Source organism: Blastomyces dermatitidis, assembly GCF_000003525.1.
Source record: "Blastomyces dermatitidis ER-3 genomic scaffold supercont1.1, whole genome shotgun sequence".
NCBI classification, from domain to species: domain Eukaryota; kingdom Fungi; phylum Ascomycota; class Eurotiomycetes; order Onygenales; family Ajellomycetaceae; genus Blastomyces; species Blastomyces dermatitidis.
The window spans coordinates 6951847-6971822 of record NW_025544774.1 but is presented as its reverse complement, the minus strand read 5'-3'; the positions used below and the strand labels follow the sequence as shown (position 1 = coordinate 6971822).

General features: G+C 37.7%; 4 protein-coding genes across 6 annotated transcripts; 3 read left to right on the top strand and 1 right to left on the bottom strand.

Annotated features, from left to right (window-relative positions):
• Nucleotides 1-299: 299 nt before the first annotated feature.
• Nucleotides 300-1509, top strand: BDCG_00957 (peroxin 7; the record flags this gene model as incomplete). Its single annotated transcript, XM_045416474.1, has 2 exons — nt 300-463; nt 597-1509. 2 exons carry the CDS (start codon nt 300-302, stop codon nt 1507-1509), a joined length of 1077 nt encoding a protein of 358 aa, XP_045272192.1.
• Nucleotides 478-2684, bottom strand: BDCG_00956. Of its 3 annotated transcripts, none has more exons than XM_045416473.1 (2): nt 2157-2684; nt 478-2075 (listed from the first exon to the last, which is right to left on the bottom strand). In XM_045416473.1, the coding sequence occupies exons 1-2, from the start codon at nt 2509-2511 to the stop codon at nt 1999-2001; spliced, it is 432 nt and encodes a 143-aa protein (XP_045272191.1). In that variant the 5' UTR covers nt 2512-2684; the 3' UTR covers nt 478-1998. The 3 variants fall into 3 exon arrangements, with proteins under 3 accessions (XP_045272191.1, XP_045279374.1, XP_045279375.1); XM_045416472.1 differs by having other exon boundaries at nt 478-2071; XM_045416471.1 differs by having other exon boundaries at nt 478-2684.
• Nucleotides 2685-3216: 532 nt separating this feature from the next.
• On the top strand, nt 3217-5247 carry BDCG_00955 (MFS multidrug transporter; the record flags this gene model as incomplete). The annotated part of the gene is made up of 6 exons (XM_045416470.1): nt 3217-3271; nt 3338-3516; nt 3605-4018; nt 4084-4459; nt 4524-4571; nt 4631-5247. 6 exons carry the CDS (start codon nt 3217-3219, stop codon nt 5245-5247), a joined length of 1689 nt encoding a protein of 562 aa, XP_045272190.1.
• A 1310-nt stretch (nt 5248-6557) lies between these two features.
• Nucleotides 6558-7700, top strand: BDCG_00954 (uncharacterized protein). The gene has a single exon (XM_045416469.1). The coding sequence runs from the start codon at nt 7188-7190 to the stop codon at nt 7575-7577; it is 390 nt and encodes a 129-aa protein (XP_045272189.1). The 5' UTR covers nt 6558-7187; the 3' UTR covers nt 7578-7700.
• The last annotated feature ends 12276 nt before the right edge of the window (nt 7701-19976 follow it).

The window sequence follows — 19976 nt, the reverse complement described above, 5'->3', positions numbered from 1 at the left end:
TTGAGACTAAGCAGACATTGGGTGGTTGGTTATGTTATGCGCTAAATAACCGCGCTAATTTGTGCCTTCCCCCAGACGAGGAGATAGACCTCGGTGGTTCAACTTAAGCCGCCGGGGGGTTTCTTCCCTGCAACACAACGAGCTATCCTAGAGCAACATCTGAGGATGCGGATTCCCCTATATATCTCCGAAGGTACTCGCTCACATTGGAGTATAGCTGGCCACCTATAACCCCGCGTCAACTTGTTTGGGATCAACCAGTTGGAAACAATCCTCCTGCCCCTCCCCCGCTCGACAACATGCTTGAGTTCCGTACAGAGGGATTCAACGGATATGCAGTGAAATACTCCCCCTTCTTTGACTCCCGTCTTGCGGTTGCTGCATCCGCGAATTTTGGCCTTGTTGGAAATGGCAGGCTCTATTTTCTCGATCTAACGCCCAACGGCATCGTCCCTCTGAAATAGTAAGCCCCCAAAGATGTAGTGAGGTCTTTAAATGCATTTGCGTCAATACCCCTGGATATATATACTTTATCAATATTTTTTGAAACTATCTGGCGCGATTTACGTAATTCTAACAGCTCTATTTAAATCCAGTTTCACAACGCAAGATTCTCTCTATGATATTGCCTGGTCCGAAATCCATGAGAACCAAGCCCTCGTGGGCTCTGGGGATGGGAGTATTAAGCTCTTCGATGCTACGGTGGATGAGTTTCCTGTCCAAGGATGGAAGGAACATTCTCGCGAAGTTTTCTCCGTTCATTGGAATTTAGTAGCAAAGGACCGATTCTGCTCCAGCAGTTGGGACGGAACCGTTAAAATTTGGTCACCCTCTAGACCTCAGTCACTCTTAACTCTTCCGACGCATAGCTGCACCTATTCCGTCGCCTTTTCCCCACACTCCCCAGATATCTTATCCTGCGTCTCTTCAGACTCCCATGTTCGCGTCTTCGATTTGCGTACACCCTCCTCTGCAAACAACCATCTTACAGTACAAATCCCGATTCATGGAGGAGCCTCGGTACCTACGAAACCGGGATTTCCACCCGCACCTGCCTCATGTCCTCCATCAGAGGCCCTGACGCATGACTGGAACAAATATCGACCCTCAGTCCTTGCCACAGCTGGTGTCGACCGAACGATCCGTACATTTGACATCCGTGCTCCGCAACAGGGCCCGCTATCCGCAATGATTGGACATGAGTATGCCGTCCGAAAAATTACCTGGTCACCGCACCTTTCACACGTTCTTTTAAGCGCTAGTTACGACATGACCTGTCGTGTTTGGAGCGACGGATCCGATACCGGAACGCCGGGTGGTGAAGCAGGCTTCATGCCCGGTGGACTGAGCGCTGGATCAGGAATGGGCAGAGAACTGGGGCGCATGGGGCGCCATACGGAGTTTGCTACTGGCGTAGATTGGTGTCTCTTTGGAAGTGAAGGCTGGTGCGCAAGTTGTGGGTGGGATGAAAGACTCTGTGTTTGGGATGTAAGAGCGATCATGGCTTGAGCCTAAAATCTTACCAGTCATGTTCTATCCCCTGCGCATGAACGTCATCCGCTCTCGAAATAGTGATGCGATATGAGCACTGTACGCTCCACAATTCGATTCGTCCGCAATTGCAGGCCGGAACCTCTAGGCGCGACGGGAACACGTGTATTATTAGGATTATCTAGAAGTGACCCAAATGCCTTCAAAATCTTCCTTGGAGCACGGTTTACCGCTTTCCTGTTACCTCGCCCCGGGCTCGCTGGGAAATATCCACACCCACGCTCAATGCAAGACAGTCCAGCGATACCGAACAACTCCCCCGCGAGCTCAATGGGCATCAAAAGTGGCCTCGCATTATCTGCTCCTCCCCATGTTGCCAAATATATTGAATTAGATGGAATTGTATATCTTATTCATTCAGTGATTGTAGCGAAATTAGCCTATCGAATTTTGTTCATCTTTGGATACGACCCCCTCTTTTCGTATAGGATTTCGTTCCCATGCTCCTTACGGAGCAGTTTGACTCGAGAAACGGAGGGATAAAAACAAAGGGTAAAAGGCAATGCATGATATTGAGAATCTGGCTGGTCCAGTTTTAAATAAGTGAGATTGTTCGCCAAAGGGAAAAAAGATGGAGGCCTTTATCTCTTTTTGCGACAACTCACAGTCTGGGCCCAAAAGGAGCAGCGGAAGCCAAGAGTCCATCCACCTATGCAGTTTTGGTGCGATCTGAAGATGTCTGGCCGTCACCTCGCGATGTTGATGGATCTGGCCGCAGGTTGAGTGGGTAACGTCCAACGTATGGGAGGGATCATGAGGATCGGTTTCTCGTCTCGCTGCCCAGAAACTGCTCGTTTCCACTTTGTTGATATTGATTAATAACGCCCCAATCACCCCGTCGGGGTCCATTTGCAGGCATCCATTCCGCGTGGCTCGGTAGGGCTGGTGCACAAAACTGGGCAAGATGAAGGCGAACGAACTTTCAGGACCTTGCCATGCATGGGACCCTGGTTTGTGCATTTTCTAGGATGCCCGCTTAAACGCCGAAGAAACATAATTGGTGAATTTGTCCGTCATTATTCATCATCCCTTTAACGCTTCATTCTAGAGAGATGCGAGATCAGCATACATTTTATCTCTTCTGGTCCACTTAGCAAGGCCCCAAAGGCCGCTGATAGTGTAGTTCACTGATTTTCAGTACGTAAAAAGTATACAGTTTAGGACTGGAGTTCCCCTCTGCCCAAGTGCCATGGCTAAACTGCCGAAACTATAATGGCCACTCTCACTAAGCTGGATAGTTACACATTGCGAAGACATCCAGGAATATCAATGGCAAGCCGACCCTATCTCCCATTCCCCGTATTCTGCAGCCGCGTGGTGAATTGGAATTTGTCACAAAGGGCGCACTAGAACGGGCATCAACCTCTTATCACAAGTTCTCGGGCCTAGGGACATGTTGGTCTTTAAAAATGATACCGGAGCGAACCCGTGTTACCCGAAACATTTGCTTGGTGCTAACAGCTGAAGCGGCGCGTTTCCACTGATAATCTTGTCGGTTTGCCGCTGCCAGTTTGGGATCAGGATGCTCTGGAGGCCCATCAAGTTGCGGGGGATTGCGGCGATAGGGTTGCTATAAAATCATGGTAGCGACCCCAAGATACGTGGTGGTTCATAATTACGGCATTAATTATGCTGTGATTTTGGGAGCAATAGTACTTATCAATCATGACGGCTGATGCGGAAAGGACCGTTGGAACAGGGGAAATATATGTGCCAATGGGTATGTGTCTTCTTTTCAAATATAGATCCCTTTAAAATATCTTCAGAAAATCTGACATCGGCGCAGAGACGGAAATGGTACCGCCGAATCTATCGAATGACTCCCTATCACAGAGCGGGGGTGGCTCCCCTATAGATGGCACCATGGATTATGCACTCTCTGCTTACAGATTCCGTCGAGTTGCGTCGAAAACGATCATGTCATTCCATTCTATGGATCCAGCAAACCCATTCAACTGGAGCAAAGTAAGTTACTGTACACTGGTGTTCGGCAGCGTTACGTCGGTTAGGAGGAGGTATACAACGTGGGACAGCGGTTAACGAGATCACTCAGAACGAGAAGAGATTCGTTTTTGCTGGGGGAATGGCTACTGTCCTGAATAGTACTCTCTGTTCTTCTCTTCCCAGCGGTGCGATGCCATATATTGCCAAGGAGTTCAACATAACAAGCCAGGAGCAACTCGTTCTCCCCATATCCTTATTTCTTGTTGGCTATGTCTTTGGCCCAATCGTTTGTGGACCCATGTCAGAATCTTACAGAAGGAAAACTGTGATGGTAATCCCATTCTTCTTCTTTATGGTTTTCACATTGGGCTGTGCGCTATGTCAAAATTGGGCGTCTCTGTTGGTGTTCAGATTGATTTTGGGTGCTGCGGCATCTGCCCCTCTTGCTATTGTTGGTGGCCTATTTGCCGATATCCACAACGATCCAAGAGAGCGGGGTCAGGTCATGGCGTACTTTATGGCTGTACGTATTGTGTAGCGCATGTTATTTTTTTAGGTGGTGGTGGTGCCTGCTAACCTTTCTCCTAGGTGACTACCGTTGGTCCGCTTGTCGGCCCCTGGCTGTCCGGTTTTACAGCTCCAATAAGTTGGAGATGGCCGTTTTGGATAGCACTTATGATCGCAGGTGTTTCTGCTCCACTGTGCTTTTTTATGCCTGAAACATACGCCCCTATTCTCCTGAAGCGGAGAGCTCGAGCTTTACGCAAGAGCACAGGCAACCCCCATATTGTCGCCCCTCTTGATATCCAGAAGCAAGGGATAAAGGTTATACTCACCGTCACGCTAACCCGTCCACTTCGTATGATGTTTCAGGAGTCAATCGTACTTTTTACTTGCTTATATCTAGCAATAGTCTATGCTATATTTTTCATCTACTTTCAAGCATATCCAGTTATCTTTCAAGGTATGGAAAGTCTCACCTCCGTTCCGAAACTTCGCGAATTCTTTGTCTAACTCGTGGATCATAGGTATATATGGCATGAGTACTGGTGTTAGCGGACTAATGTATCTACCTAGTAAGTTGCATTAATTTTCCAAGCCCATTCGAGTCTTCACTAACACATTGCTCCTTCAGTCGCCCTTGGTGCAGTTCTATCTTGTGCGGTGTTTAACTGGTGGGATTCCTATCTCTACAAGGCCAAGTTTAGGGGCAAAAGTTGGGCAAATATTGAGGAGTATAGACGTCTCCCGCTTGCCTGTATTGGTGGGCCGCTATATGTCATTGCTTTATTCTGGCTGGGCTGGACAGCCATACCCAACATCCACTGGGCGGTCCCCATGTTATCCGGGATACCATTTGGGGCAGGCTACTTGCTAATTTTCATGGCAATGCTAAACTACCTAGCCGATGCGTATGAGACGTTTTCAGCAAGTGCTCAGTCCGCAGCCAGTTGCTGCCGCAGCATCTTTGCGGTTTGCCTCCCCATTTCCACAACCCCAATGTTCAACCGCTTGGGCGTAAGTTGGTCATGCAGCATGCTGGGATTCTTCAGCCTAGCGATGTCGTTTATTCCATTCGCATTCATCCGGTATGGTGAGCACATCAGACGGAATAGCAAATTCTGTCAATACCTGCATGAGCAGAAAGAAGCTGAGCGGATCGCCGAACAGGAGGAGGACAGGATGCATCATAGGACTGGAGTCGGTAGAGATGTTGAAAAAGCCCGGGCCATCGCTGCCCCTATACCATGAGATAGGAATTTTGCCCGGAGAACACACGCACTCTTCATGACCCTCTAACCCGTGAAATAGGCCATCCTGGAATGTAAGCGGTCATGGGAAGCGTAATCAGGGATGGACACATCAAGGCAGGGCCAGTATCCCCGATTTTTAACCAATTAACGACACGAATAGCTCTCTAAAACATTAACTATCGCCTAATGTGCTCGAATACTCGCTCCCCGTCCGCACTTTATCCCCGTTTGATATCTATCTGGCGCCACAACCACAGGACGGAGTGATGCATTTAATTTCTTTCTTTCTTTCTAAAAAAAAAAAGAAAAAGAAAGAAAAAAGAAAAAGAAAAAAAAAAAAAAAAAAAAAAAAAAAAAAAAAAAAAAAAAAAAAAAAAACTTTTCAAAAACTTTTTTTCGGCTTTTTCTTTACGGGATGCATGAAATTGGCGACTTGAACCTAGCATTACATTTATTTCTACCGGTCATGATAAAAGCAGGCGAGGAAACTACAATCTCGGGGTTTCCAAAATTCTCTCTTCCGTTCGTTTCTCCCTTACTAGGAGGACAAGGAGAACAGGTTTTCAAAAATAGAATATACACATTAGATAGTAATAAAACAAAAAGATGTCAATTGTGTCCACTAGTGAGTGAAATGTAAAAAATTTTAATAAGTGAGCATATGAAGTCTTCCCAAGATTATTGATTCCCATCCCAAAGCAGCAATGCAATCAAATAGGGGCTTTGAATTATATAGTATGCCATCAGTGGTGTGGTTTAGGGCTTCAGTATCTGATATCTGAATGTCCAACTGACCTGACCTTCAAACAATTCCCACGACGTATATATGAGAAAAATGTATCAAGTTGCTAACTACCTCTGTAGGTTGACCAAAGTTTCTCGGTCTGTTTACTCTTCGATTCTAGCTGCTGCACTCCCATGATATCTCTCATTCCCTTTTTGGAAGGGAATCAAATCGAACGGCACCACAGTAGCTTACCATCTGACAAGCATTCAGGAAGCTGGCCTGCTAGCTGGGTTGGCACTTAAGTCAAAATGTTAATGGTGCGGGGCTTCTCATCCCAGATCCTATAGATGCAAGCAGGCCTGTCACACGGGACAGAGTCGGTCAATAACAGCCGGGAGACAGAATTGATATCCTATACAATTACGATGACTAGGTCTGAATATCGAACGGGGAACATCGAAAGAGCACTCACTACAATACAAACGGGATTTGCTTCCCTTCAAGAGCTCGGGAGTCTGGGCTGTAGGCCTCGTGATTCTTGAACCATGCAAACTTTTGGGATGTGTAAATCGCTTACCATTCATGATTCATGCCAGTTTCCGAACCGATGGTTGACCGTCATTGGCTCTAATACTGGGAACTACGATATTGAACGCCATCGGTTCGGCGAGAGTGGAGGAGGGGATCGATCAACGCCCCTTCGCAATGATAGAGTTTTGAAGTAATTAACTTGCTACTTCCCCATCCCGAGATGATCGGGAAGATGGACAAAGAACTATGAACGGTACGAACGTCATATGATAATACGAAAAATACTACGTTCTGCAACCACCAGCCGCTTTTTCGGCTCAGCTATCGTGTCTTGCACCAGACCAGATGTGCCGAAGGACGCCAACTCAAGGAAGCGCGGTTGCGCAAAAACGAAAAGATCTGGACCCGGATCCTAGCGAATAAGAATGGCACGCTGTTGCAATACCTGTTGACTGCCCCGCCTCCCGCCCTCCCGCCAGTGCTGCTTGTGAAGTGGTTGTCGAGTGTTCACTAATGGAATCGCAGTTCCATACTTTTGCTCGGGACCGAGAACCAACGCAGGAAAAGGGGTAGCTCCTCAGAGGGCTTACTTCGAGACCGAAACAACCTCTTTCTACATACATGTACATGTACATGTACATACATACATTAACAGTGGTCTTAATTACATTACAGAGGGCATGGCACATCGCGACGACACTGTGATGCGCAAGAATAAGTATTTGCCATGGAGAAAACTCGAGGGCTGGGTTTCAGCAATGTGTATCAAGCAAACCAAACGATCACCCGCAAGAGACAAGTACCGAGAAGGGATTTCATGGATGGATATGGCGGGGTGGGGAGAGCTTTCGTCTTCCAGAAGAGCGAGTGTTAACCCCAGCTTTGACTTCACAACAAAGAGGTCTATTGGACTTGATAACCGGGCAATTGATGATATCTTTCGGTTTTCTTCGCCTGGGGGTAGATGCAAAGTCCAGCAATGTAGAATCTGGCTGACTCTGGGCAGATTGTGTATGTGCTCTATGTATGTGTTGCACATAAGTTCTCCCATTCTCTTCTTTGTTCCCTAAAATTTATGTCTCAGGACTAAATCGATTGATGATCAAAGCTGCGAGTCGTTTATGCAGGAGGTGCGTAGTTTCAACGCAAAATCTACCAGTAAAAATGAAAGCGGTTAAATTTCCGGCCATCCCTGTTTATTTACTTGTTTTCTCGTTTTCTCCTACTTCCCCCCCCCCCCCCTCTCCCCCAGAGCCAAGGATCATCCCATCCGGAGAAACAGATACTGTGCATCCATAATCTGTTAACCAACATATTCACAAATCCCCTCCTAGGCCGTCAATTTCAGTGGACGCCCCCTTTTGCCCCTCTTCTAGCTCCCACATAAGCCCCAGTCAGGTTTCTCCAACAGCGCATCCCGTAAAAGGAGGGGAAGAGCCAGGGATTAAAGGTCTGGCCAGTTCAAAACCCTAGCCAGATTTGCTGCAAGTATAGTTAGTTATTCTTCCCCTTGAAATCACGCAAGCTGGGGGGGATTTGGTGCTGTTCGTGAAGGTAGTTATTCAACTGGCATGAGCCTCTCATATTCAATCCGCGATCACAAAACCTCTTCCATCTGCCAGTAAAACGAGACGGTAGCATTGCATACGAACGTACGGAGTAGTCTAATAATACAGCCACGCATGGCAATGTATTTTCTAGCGGCGTGGCCAGTGGTCCAGATATGAATAATACACGCATGCGTATTCATGTGGATATGATATCATTCATGCTTTTTCCTTTTGCATTGCTTTTCTTTTCTTTTCTTTTCTTTTCTTTTCTTTTTATATTTTCCCCCCTTCTTCAAATTGTAAGATATTTCAATTTTTAATTTCAGATTTCAGATCTCAGACGCTTGAAGTTTGAGAAACGAAATGCCTAAAAAGCTTGAGTAACTTATGTTTGATTTATGCATGGTTTGAGGCCTGTAGGGGGTGCACCGACAACACCGACCGATTGGCGAAGCTGATGCTCGCGAAAACGGTGATTTCTTGATATCCGACATTTGGGAGGTAGAGGTGTTTTGACTCTATATCTTTGTATTAAGGGCGACGCTTAATAGTTAGATATGAAATAATGAAAGGGGAACCGGACTGGCGAACCAACGGCTAGAAGATGAATACCTAGGGCTGAGCCCTGAAGTGTCGCCACCATTGCCCTGACCTAGCTTTGAACGCTATTTTATCCTTCTCAAGCTCAATCCTGGGTTCTGATTTTATGTTTGTGATGGACTTATGTGATAGACAAGGATGACGGGCTGAAGAACAGGTCCAGAGATGAGTAATTGAGTGATATTCAACTAGTTTTATTACTTCTAGCCCGCGGGTCTTGATTGATTAACAGAGTAATCAGTACTTCTCTCATGCATCAGTTTTCTTCTCAGTCCCATTCTGAAAAAGACTGTCTTTTCTTTTAATTATTCAAAGCTTGCGTATGGCTGTATTTCAGATCCTATATTGAAGAAATTTAACAACTCGTTTGTTTCATTTTCAAGTTTTCTGTTTAACTTGGTCAAATTCTGCTTACTTTTTTTGCGGAGCGAAGCGAAGCAAATATATGATGAAAACCCTGGTCATTAAAAGTGGAGAATTTCCTTTTTGAGGTTCTTGATGTGAATACAGCTCACTGATTGATATAGAATTAAGTGAAGTGCAATTCTGTGACATTGCACTATGACTTCTTCTACACACTCATAACATATTTATCTTTCATCTCATCAATTATATCATCTACTCTGTACAGATTCTTGAATAATAGATTACATATCTTATTAACTATCTACTCTGTACAGATTCTTGAATAGATAATGCATCTGATCAATTATCTTTCATAGATTCTCAAGAATGAATAACACATTAAAAGCCTGCATTCACTGCTTATAAAACTAGTCTCTTGATTAATTCATTTCTTTACAGTATTCTACTACTTTTACAGCTGTCTGTCTTCAATACTACACTCAGAGAACTCAGATATTATAATCTTCTCTCATTATATCTTTTCTATCACTGATTATCTCTTTACACTGTGTAAAACTGTAAACAGATATATACAGTGAAATCAGATTCTTCTACAGTTATAGATTCTGTAATAAATAAGTCTGAACTTCTCTCATTATCTCAGACATGTTAATACTTTATATAATTAACAGCAGTCTCTTAAGCTTATGAATAATCTATTGAAATAGATATATTATCTGAGATTAAGTTTTATTACTATGAAATTCATAGTTCTAATATATCTTCATTAATAGCAGTCTGTAAAAAGAAAACTGTTATTCAAAGAACTCACTGTATTATTAAATATTATAGAGAATATTTCTTACTAACTTTATTCTTAACTTAATTAAGAAAATAACTGTAACTGTTATCTTTAATAATTAATTCATCTCTTAGTTCTACAGATCTCTCTTCAATCTTTTATTAATTATTTATATTATTATTTAACTCATTTTTAAGTTAATCTTATTTCACTTTTATAGATATACTTTTACTACAGATATCTTTTATATTATTTTTCTTACTTTTAATTTCTTAAAACTCTGTTTCTCAGAGTTCTGCAGATCTGTTCATTAATTAACTTAATAAAAAAGTTAGTAGTTTCTTAATATCTCAGCACTCTATATGATCTGAAAGCTTAATTAATATATTAAATATAAAAGCTCTTATAATTCTTCAGAAATATAATCAGTTATAGACTGCAATTGTCTCAGACTCTTTAATAAATTCTCAGAGTTCTACTTATCTTACAGATTCAGCTGTTAATTCTGATGATTAACAGTATATATAGAAATTTTATTATATACTTAAAGATTTACAGATAAAGATCTGTAGCTGTTATTAAATTCACTGATTTAAAATAAATCTTTAAGATAATATTTATACTTATTATTATACTGTTAATTTAAGACAGCTGTCTGATAAGTCATTTTTATTCTCTTAAGAGAATAATCTTAATCTCAGTGATCTTGATTCAGATCTCTCTATTCTCAGTCAGATTAAAGAGATATTAATTTCATATATACATATCTTTATTAAAGTCTGTTAAGTCAGAGAATATCAGTATAAGTATAAAGATTATATTATTAACTTTCTTAGAGATACTGACTGTGTTTATAACACTCTCTCACTTCTTTCTAAGAATCTTGATATTATTATATTAAAGTCTTTAAATTCAAATACAGATTCTCACTTATAATATCAGTTTTATCAAGATTTCATAGTTTGTAAAGAAGCTATTACTCAATGACTAATTTATCTCTATAAAAATCATCTTAGTTATCAGAATATTGTGATTAATAAAGAGACTTAAAATCAGTTATCTGAAAATAAAGATATCTCTGATTAGATTTCTTTTTATAAGCTTAATAAATAAGAATTAATAGTTATTAAGAATGAGAATTATTTAAATCTTAATAACTTAAATATCTTATCTGAATACTCTAATATTTCAGATCTTTTAATCTTACAGTCTAAAGTTAAGTAACTCTGCTATGAACTTGAAATATCATAGTAAGAACAGATTAATCATCTCACTCTGTCTTCAGTCTATAATATATTACTTAGTGAGTTTAATAATACTTATTCACTCTTTTCTTAAGTCTTTTCAACACTGTTCTTATAAGATGAAGCTGAATTTATTCTTTCTAGATAAAGAATAATTAGTCTTACAGATTATACACAGTTTCTTCTTAAATATTATAATAGCTACTTTATCTGTTATAGCTGTTTTTAATATATTCTTTTCAATTCTCTATTTTATAGATAGATTAATAATCAGAGCTGCTTTTTCTATAATTAAACTAATTCTCTTATTAAAAATCTCATTCTAGAGAAGCTGTAAACTGCTTTTATTACTGATACTTTACAATCTACTGTGATTTTGAATTCACTTACACAGTTTACAGAGAGTCTTTATAAAACTCATTCTTTTTAAGATATAAAATATTGTCAGTTATAAGTCTATGTTTGAAATATCAGATCTCTGCATCTATTTCTTACTCTCTCAGTTATAGATTATTACTGAGATGATCTGATACATTACTTTTCTGACTATATTATTTAAAAGTATGATACTAATCTTGAGAGATTGAAGTTTGTAAGAGATAGTATTCATAACTATTCTACTATAGTTATATATTACTTTCATCTATAACTTACAATCTTTAAGAAAAAGATTATAGATCTGAAATTCAAAATTCTAGATTACTGAACTTATTACAAGTGATAAGACTGCAGATTAGTGCACTCATATAGTATATTTTAATATAAGAATGCACTGAATCTCAAACTTGATATAAATAAAGACTTTTATCAAGTCTTTGCTGACTACTGAGATCTCATTATTATGACTGAGAATTCTGAGTCTAATCACACTCAGTCTGAAGATGTACAGTTACTTCTTTTTCTCAGTCATTTTAATTAGATAAATATCATTGAATATTTATCTACAGTTCTTAATCATGTTTAATATCATCACTGTTGTCACGCTCCCGGCCGCGCCAAGGCTCTGTTGCGGTTTCACACGGCTCATCACTTCCATGCGGATGATTTCATCTCATCTGAACCGGTTTTCAACCACTCTATGACATCATTCAGATGTATCATAGAAAGATCCGATTGATGAATATAAGAACTCTGCTTTTATACAAGATCAGCAGATTACTCTTTCTTGATAATGAGATGCTGTTAAGATATCACTCTGACTATTCTTACTTATGAAATAAGAGAAGAGTATTCACTCATTGTCTATATAGAATAGCTAGATGCTGGCTTCTTATTAAAGAAGTCAGTGATTTGTTTTACTTCTACTGAAATATATACAAGAGTTACTATGTATCTTATACAATCTTCTTAGTATACTAAGTATTATATCTGTGATATTCTCACAATAACTCTGTAGTCTATAAGCTTGCTATTTAAGTAAGATAGTCAAGCTCACTTATACAGCTTCTTAAAATAACTATTTCTATATAATACTGCTGACTAGTCACTGCTTCAGTTCTATTATATTATAATTTAAATCACTCAATCTGATTACATGTTTGAATCAGTTAAGCTCTAACAGACTGATATGATCTCATGCATCTGTGCTGAAACTGATTCAATCTCACTCTCTGAGAGAAATACTACATTATTTTCTAGAGTATGTACATCTCTACTCTGATAGAAATCTGAGATTTCTGAACCTGCTGCATATTTTAATATAAGCTCTTTAATTACTCTGTTATCACTGCAGTCTCTACACATCTACATCTATTATAAAGATAGAGAGATTAAGGTTGAAGACTTATTAAGATACAAGAGAAACATCTTATCTGAATTTCACAGCTTTATTCATATTCTTGAACAGAAATTTCACCTTAATCTGAGTCAGTATAATACTTATGAGATATAAGTAATATATGCTGCTAATCTTCTTGAAGACATCTCTGCAACTACTTAAGCTACTAAGAAGAGAGAGCTTGAGTGTATCAATACTATTATAACTTGAGAAGAATTCAAGAACTTTCTACTGAATTAAATTGAAGATTACTGTAACTGCAGCTTCACAGTAGTGCAGTGATTCAACTTATTATATTAATAGAATAATGAGAATTCTTTCAATTTCAATGTAAGATTTGAAGAATATTAAGAAAAACTAACTGATAATTTGAATCAATTAAAAACACAGCTTTATCTTATAAAGCTAACTCATAAGATGTGAATAATAATATTATAATATCAGAGTTCATTAACTAATCACACTGAGCTTGTTAATCTGACTTTTCAAATCTATTTGAATAATTAATTCTTTAAGAAAAAGATTAATAAGATCTCTTCTAAGTAATTAATAACAGAATCTAAATGATATTATAATAGCTTCAGTGTGAAGAAAGTAAAGAAGAATTTCAAGTATTCTGATTCTTCACTCACTGTGAAGAAATATTAAAAAAGATTTGATAAAGATCTCTATTTTAACTGTGAAGCTGATGATCACTATGTCAGTGATTGTAAGAAACTGAAGAAGAGAAGAAACTGAGAAGATATCTTCTCAAAGTTAACTTCTCTTCTGATAAATGTATCTGTGAAAGATAAAGAAGAGAAAGAGAAGAATTGATAATTCTCACATCTTCAAGTTCATGTTACAATTACAATATATATCTTAAATAAGAAGATATTAGTGAGATGTCTACTTAACTTCAGAGCAGATATTAACTTCATATTCTATTTCTTTTCTTTAATGAAGAGTTAGAAGAAGATAGATTCATCAGATTATGTGAAATTTACTAATGAAATGAAATATTATTATTTTAACATAATTTAAGCAAAGTATGTGATCACAGACTCTGAAGAAATCTTCAAGAAAAGCAGTCTGCTTCTTCACACAGTTAATATTATAGATAAGAACATCATTCTAGATCTTCTATAATTGAGAGAAAACAATTCTCTCATTGACTGAGTTACTTAGATATGACAGTACTGTCTCACTAATGAAGAGACAGTGATAGAGAAATCTGAAGAGTTTCATTAGAAGAATCTTGAGAAAAGAATTAAGTCAATATACTGTGTAGCAGATAATTGAGACTTGAAGACAGATGAAGAAGTTATCATTCTCACTATAAAATTAGCAGCAGTATTCATCATTGAAGACAGATATACACAATATCTCTTTACAGATTTTAAGAATATCTTTTCAGAAAGAGAAGCAGTGAAGTTTTCTAATATTAAGATATGATATAAGATTCATTTTAAAGACAGTGTAATAGCACTGTACAGGCCTCTTTATAACTTGTCTGTAAAGAAGTTGAATATTCTGCATAAATATCTTGAAGAAGTGCAATCAAAGAACTGAATACATTCATCAAAGAGTTCAGCAGAGATGTCTATACTCTTTGTACTTAAGAAGAATAATAGACTACATCTATACATAGACTACAGAGGCCTTAACAAGATGACAGTTAAGAATTACTATTCATTACTATTAATTGATGAGATGATCAATTGATTATCTGAAGCAAAGATGTTTTCAAAGATTGATATACAGAATATCTATCATAGAATCAGAATTAATAAAGATGATATTTAAAAAACAGTCTTTCATATCAAGTATAATAATTTTAAATATCTTGTTTTATCTTTTAATTTCTGTAATACTTCAGTCATCTTTCAGACCTATATAAATAAGATGCTGTGAGGCCTTGTTAATATCTTCTGTATAGTATACTTGAACAACATTCTAATCTTCTTAAAAATGAAGAAAGAACATGATACTCATATTCAAGAAGTATTAAGTCACTTGAGACAGCATTAACTCTATACAAACACTGAAAAATACTCATTCTACATACAGAAGATTGATTTCTTAAATTATATTATTGAGATGAATAACATTTCAATGAACAGAAGCTGAATCTCTGTCATTGAGAACTAGTCAGTGCTGCAGATGTACTGTGAGATACAGATGTTTCTAGAATTTGTAAATTTCTACAGACAATTCATCTATATATATTCACAGATTACTACCTCTCTTACAGATCTGTTAAAGAGAAGTGTGAAAGACAGAAAAACAGAACTGTTTATTCTTATTCAAGACACTGTGCAGGCATTTGTAGAATTGAAACAAGCTTTCACAGATGTCACAATACTGAATCACTTTAATTCTGATTTACTTAGTCAGTGTGAGACTGATGTATTCAGGAATAAAATCTATGAAATCTTTTCACAGTTGACACTGAAGACCTTTCAATATTAAAAGAATCAGAAGATAATTATCTCTGAAGAAACAGGTAATAAATTGTCTGTAAGAGAAGACTTTTTCACAGAGTCTATAAAATACTGTGAATGAAGATCAGTGATCTTCTTCTTCAAGAAGTTATCACTTATTGCAGCATACATCACCTGTAGTGTATGCCGATCACGTATTATACATGTAAAAAGGTAAATCTTGTCTTATTCTTCAAGATGGAGATGGGCGGACGCCTCTATATATATATATATACATGCTTGTTTGTTTATTGTGATTGACTTTTACAGAAGAAAGAAGCAGAAGCCTCAGAAAGAAAGAGGCAGAAGCTATACAGAAGAAAGAGACAGAAGTCTCAGAAAGAGGCAGAAGTCTCAGAAAGAAAGAGATGAAAGTCTTAGAAAGTAGTAAGAGTGAATGCCATAGTTTCTCTGTCTGAAAAGAAGCAAATGCCTGAAAATGAGATGACGGGAAAAAAAGCTAAATCTAATAAGAAATGAGTTAGGCATTTTTCAAATGTGAGTTAATATCCTCCTTGTGTGAGAGATGGGTAAAGAAAGAAGTTGAAACAATGAGATAATAATGACACAGTGATAAAGAGTCTGAGATAACAAGGTGATAGATATCATAGAGAATCTTTATCTTTCATGAATATCATATAAGTACAATGAGGTGATAATGAAACAAAGATAAAGAGTCTGAGATAACAAGGTGATAGAAGTCATAAGAATGAACAAATAGATGAAAGATGAAGAACTGTAAAATGCAGAGTGAATACAGGCAAAAGAGAATAAGAGAATTAAGAATAATAAAGAGACAGATCTTCTGTTAAAAGACTGAGAGTGATGTGAGTGAATTATTATTATTATTATTATTATTCTTTCATTATACTCATATGCAAGCGGAGCTTATGATGAGTCCTTGCGTGATGTTAAATACAGGCCAAGTGTTGATTATACAGGAGGAAATACAGGTGTTGAGACCACGCCAAGATAACAAGAATATAGGAAATACAAAGGAGTGACAATTAGATACATGCGATAATAACTTCTCAGCCCAGGAACATAGAGCGATTTTATTGAAGCGATTTGTACACCTCTGTATTTATTAGGAACCTGAGGTGCTTGAGTTCCGGATTTAATGTATCCCCTGCGGGTTTCGAACTCACACGCCTTGGTTTCCCACGCCAAGGCGCTACCGGGTGGCCGCATTAACCATTCGGCCATCAGAGCGATGTGAGTGAATGATCTGTAAGCATATAATATGATCAGTCATCTCTCTCTTCTTATTTTTCTTTTCTCTTTCTTATTATCTTTTCATCATTATTCTCATTATTATAAAAAATTTTCATCAAAATTCAGAGAACTTGCAGCAATGAGTTCAAGAAAGATATTCAGAATATCAGATATAAGAGAAGTGATTGATCAGATTAATTACCTTGACAGAGATGATATAAGAAGAGTGTTGAAAAGATTATTTCAGTCATTGAGTCAGAAAGAGTGTAATACTCTTCTTGAGACTGCAGAGAAGATAAATGAAATCAAAGAGTCAGAATCTCATTCTTCAATATCTACAGTAGATTCAAGAAGTAATGAGAAAAAGACAGTTGTATCTCATTATCAGTCAGCTAGATTACATGGTCAGAAAGTAGTAGATGAGTTAATAAAGAAATCTGAGAGTGAAAGCTTAAAAGATTCAGATGTGACTGTAGAGAGATTTAAATGAAAGTTTATCACATTATTCACTGAGCTGAAGAAGTCATGATCTTTAAATATATATGAGTTCTCTGACAGAGATACAGATGCAGAGGCAGTGACTGAAGATGAGATGAAGTCAGTAGCTCAGATAGAAGTGAAAGTGAAGTCAGCAGTAAAAGACATTCATGAGAAGAAAGATGAAGAGTAATCAGAGTCAACTGAAGCAGATAAACAGTGATAAAGAAATAGTCAGAAGTAATGTAGCACATTAGAGAATAATATACTGAGAAGAATGAAGTGAAAGAGAGTTATTGAAGATGATCAGATGTCTTAACTATAAGATGTGACTTGTATATACTGTCTATATCATGATGACAAAATCAATCTACACTTTTAAAAGAATGAGAAGTCAGCTCAGCTGAGTGTATCAATAATACAGAATCTGACTGTAGAAGAACTTGTGAATGCCATGTCAATCATCAAAAGACTTGCAGAATGTAGTGAGAAAATGCTGTTTATAAACTGTGAATTTTTTATCCTGCTCAGTCAGCAGTTGATCAAGCAGCTGAGATGAATACCTATGCAATGAAAGTTGCAGTGATGAATGATAAATGATGACTTAATTATTCTGAAAACAGTCAATCTTAAAGATTCAGCTAATCAGAATGTTGTTATTCTTCAAACTCATAAAGAAGTAGCTCTCACATCTTGTCAGTCTTGTACAGTAAGTCACAGATAATTTGAAGAGTGTGTAATTACTTCTTCAGATAACAATCAGACTCAGCAGAAACATGATACTTGTATCAACTGTCAGTGAAGTAATAAGAGTACTCACTGTTCTTTAAATCATTATAGTCAGTATAAGTTTGAAAAAAACACTGACAATCTGCTGTTTGAGAGAAGTGTGCTGAGGTTTGAGAAGACTGTGAGTACAGACAGAGATGATACTATCAAAGATAGTGATACAGATGAAAACAATTTAATCTTTATCTCTGCTGAGAAGACACTCACTCTGTTGAAATGAAAGACCTTGAGTCTGATCACTCTGAAACCTATCAAGTGTGTCTGAATTAATGAGAAGAATGCTAGTTCAACTTCTATCAGAGTGATCAAGAATATCAAGATAAGTAGTGAGTAGCAGTTATCAATTTTATCTTTCAGAGGTCAGACTATTGACTGTATGACACAGAATCTGAAGATGTTGAGATAGTTATCTAATCTTGATAAACATAATCTGAACACTGTGCAGGCTGCTTAAAAGAAGTTAGACAAGATCAGAGAATTTGCTAATGTAGTCTCAGCTGTGAATAACATCATCAACAACAATCATTTCTTCAAGCTGCCTAGTGAAGCACACTTCAGTGATCTCATGAATGACAGCCTGTCAGTGAACATTGTATTCTGAAACATACACCTCACTAAACAGAAGATGAAGCTGCAACATGAGCTTGAGAATGATTGATAAGAGGCTTGAGATGAATGTAATAAGTGAAAGATCTCTGATTTTGCTTTTCTTTATTCTATTTTCTTCTTTTTTCTTTTCCTTCTGCAGTCAGTAGTTAAAAATAGTGATAATGAATTTTCTTTTCTTTTCTTCTTTCTCTCTTTTTTCTTGTTACTTTTACTCATAACATTCTCTTTCTTGCCTGTCTCTCTTAGACTTGACATGGTCGCCCGTGAGGTCTCTTGATCATGAAGACTTTGACAAGATCTGAAGTATTCTTCATGATTATATCAAGAAGTTCTCAGGTCAGATCTTTATATTCTCTTCACTTAATCTGAAGATATGTTTTTCTCCTCTCTGTGCATTTACTGATGATCTTTTCAATTTCAAATTGAGACTGATTAGTCATAATGACTGGCTCTGAGAGTGAATGTTTGAGATCTGCAGAACATAGAAGTGTTTTTTTCAAATGAATGACAGAAATGACAGAGTGCATGCATCACTTGAAAGAAAGTAGTAGATGAAAGACAACATTGAAGACTTTCATAATAATCTTAAACAGGTCAGTTCACAGAGATGAGATCTTTGAAGATTCTTAAACAGTATGTCACGCTCCCGGCCGCGCCAAGGCCTCATTGCGGTTTCACACAGCTCATCGCTTTCATGTGGATGATTTCATTCTGTCTGAACCGGTTTCCAACCACTCTATGACATCATTCAGATATATCATAGAAAGATCTGATTGATGAATATGAGAACCTCACTTCTATACAAGGTCAGTAGATTACTCTTTCTTGATAATGAGATGCTGCTGAGATATCACTTCAGCTATTCTCACTCATGGAATGAGAGAAGAGTATTCACTCATTGTCTATATAGAATAGCTAGATGCTGGCTTCTTATTAAAGAAGTCAGTGATTTGTTTTTCTTCTACTGAAATATATACAAGAGTTACTGTGTATCTTATACAATCTTCTTAGTATACTAAGTATCATATCTGTGATATTCTTGCAATAATCTTGTAGCCTACAAGCTTGCTATTCAAGCAAGATAGTCAAGTTCATTTATACAGCTTCTTAAACAACTACTTCTATATAATACTGCTGATTAGTCACTGCTTTAGTTTCATCATATTACAATTTGAATCACTTGATCTGATTATATATTTGAATCAGTCAAGCTCTAACAGACTGATATAACCTCATACACTCACACTGAAACTGACCTGACCTCACTCTCTGAGAGAAACACTACATCATTTTCTAGAGTGTGTACATCTCTACTTTAGCAGAAATCCGAGATTTCTGAACCTGCTGTATATTTTGATATGAGCTCTTCAACTGCTCTGTCATCACTGCAGCCTCTACACATCTACATCTATTATGAAGATAGAGAGATTAAGATCAGAGATTCTCTGAGATACAAGAGAAACATTTTATCTGAATTTCACAGCTTTATCTGTACTCTTGAACAGAAATTCCACCTTAACCTGAGTCAGTATAATACTCATAAGATATAAGTAATATATGTTATCAACCTTCTTGAAGGCATCTCTGTGACTACTTGAG

Excerpts from the sequence above, each read along its gene's own strand:
- BDCG_00954 (XM_045416469.1), top strand. The coding sequence starts at position 7,188 with ATGGCACATCGCGACGACACTGTGATGCGCAAGAATAAGTATTTGCCA.
- BDCG_00956 (XM_045416471.1), bottom strand. The coding sequence starts at position 2,511 with ATGCACAAACCAGGGTCCCATGCATGGCAAGGTCCTGAAAGTTCGTTC.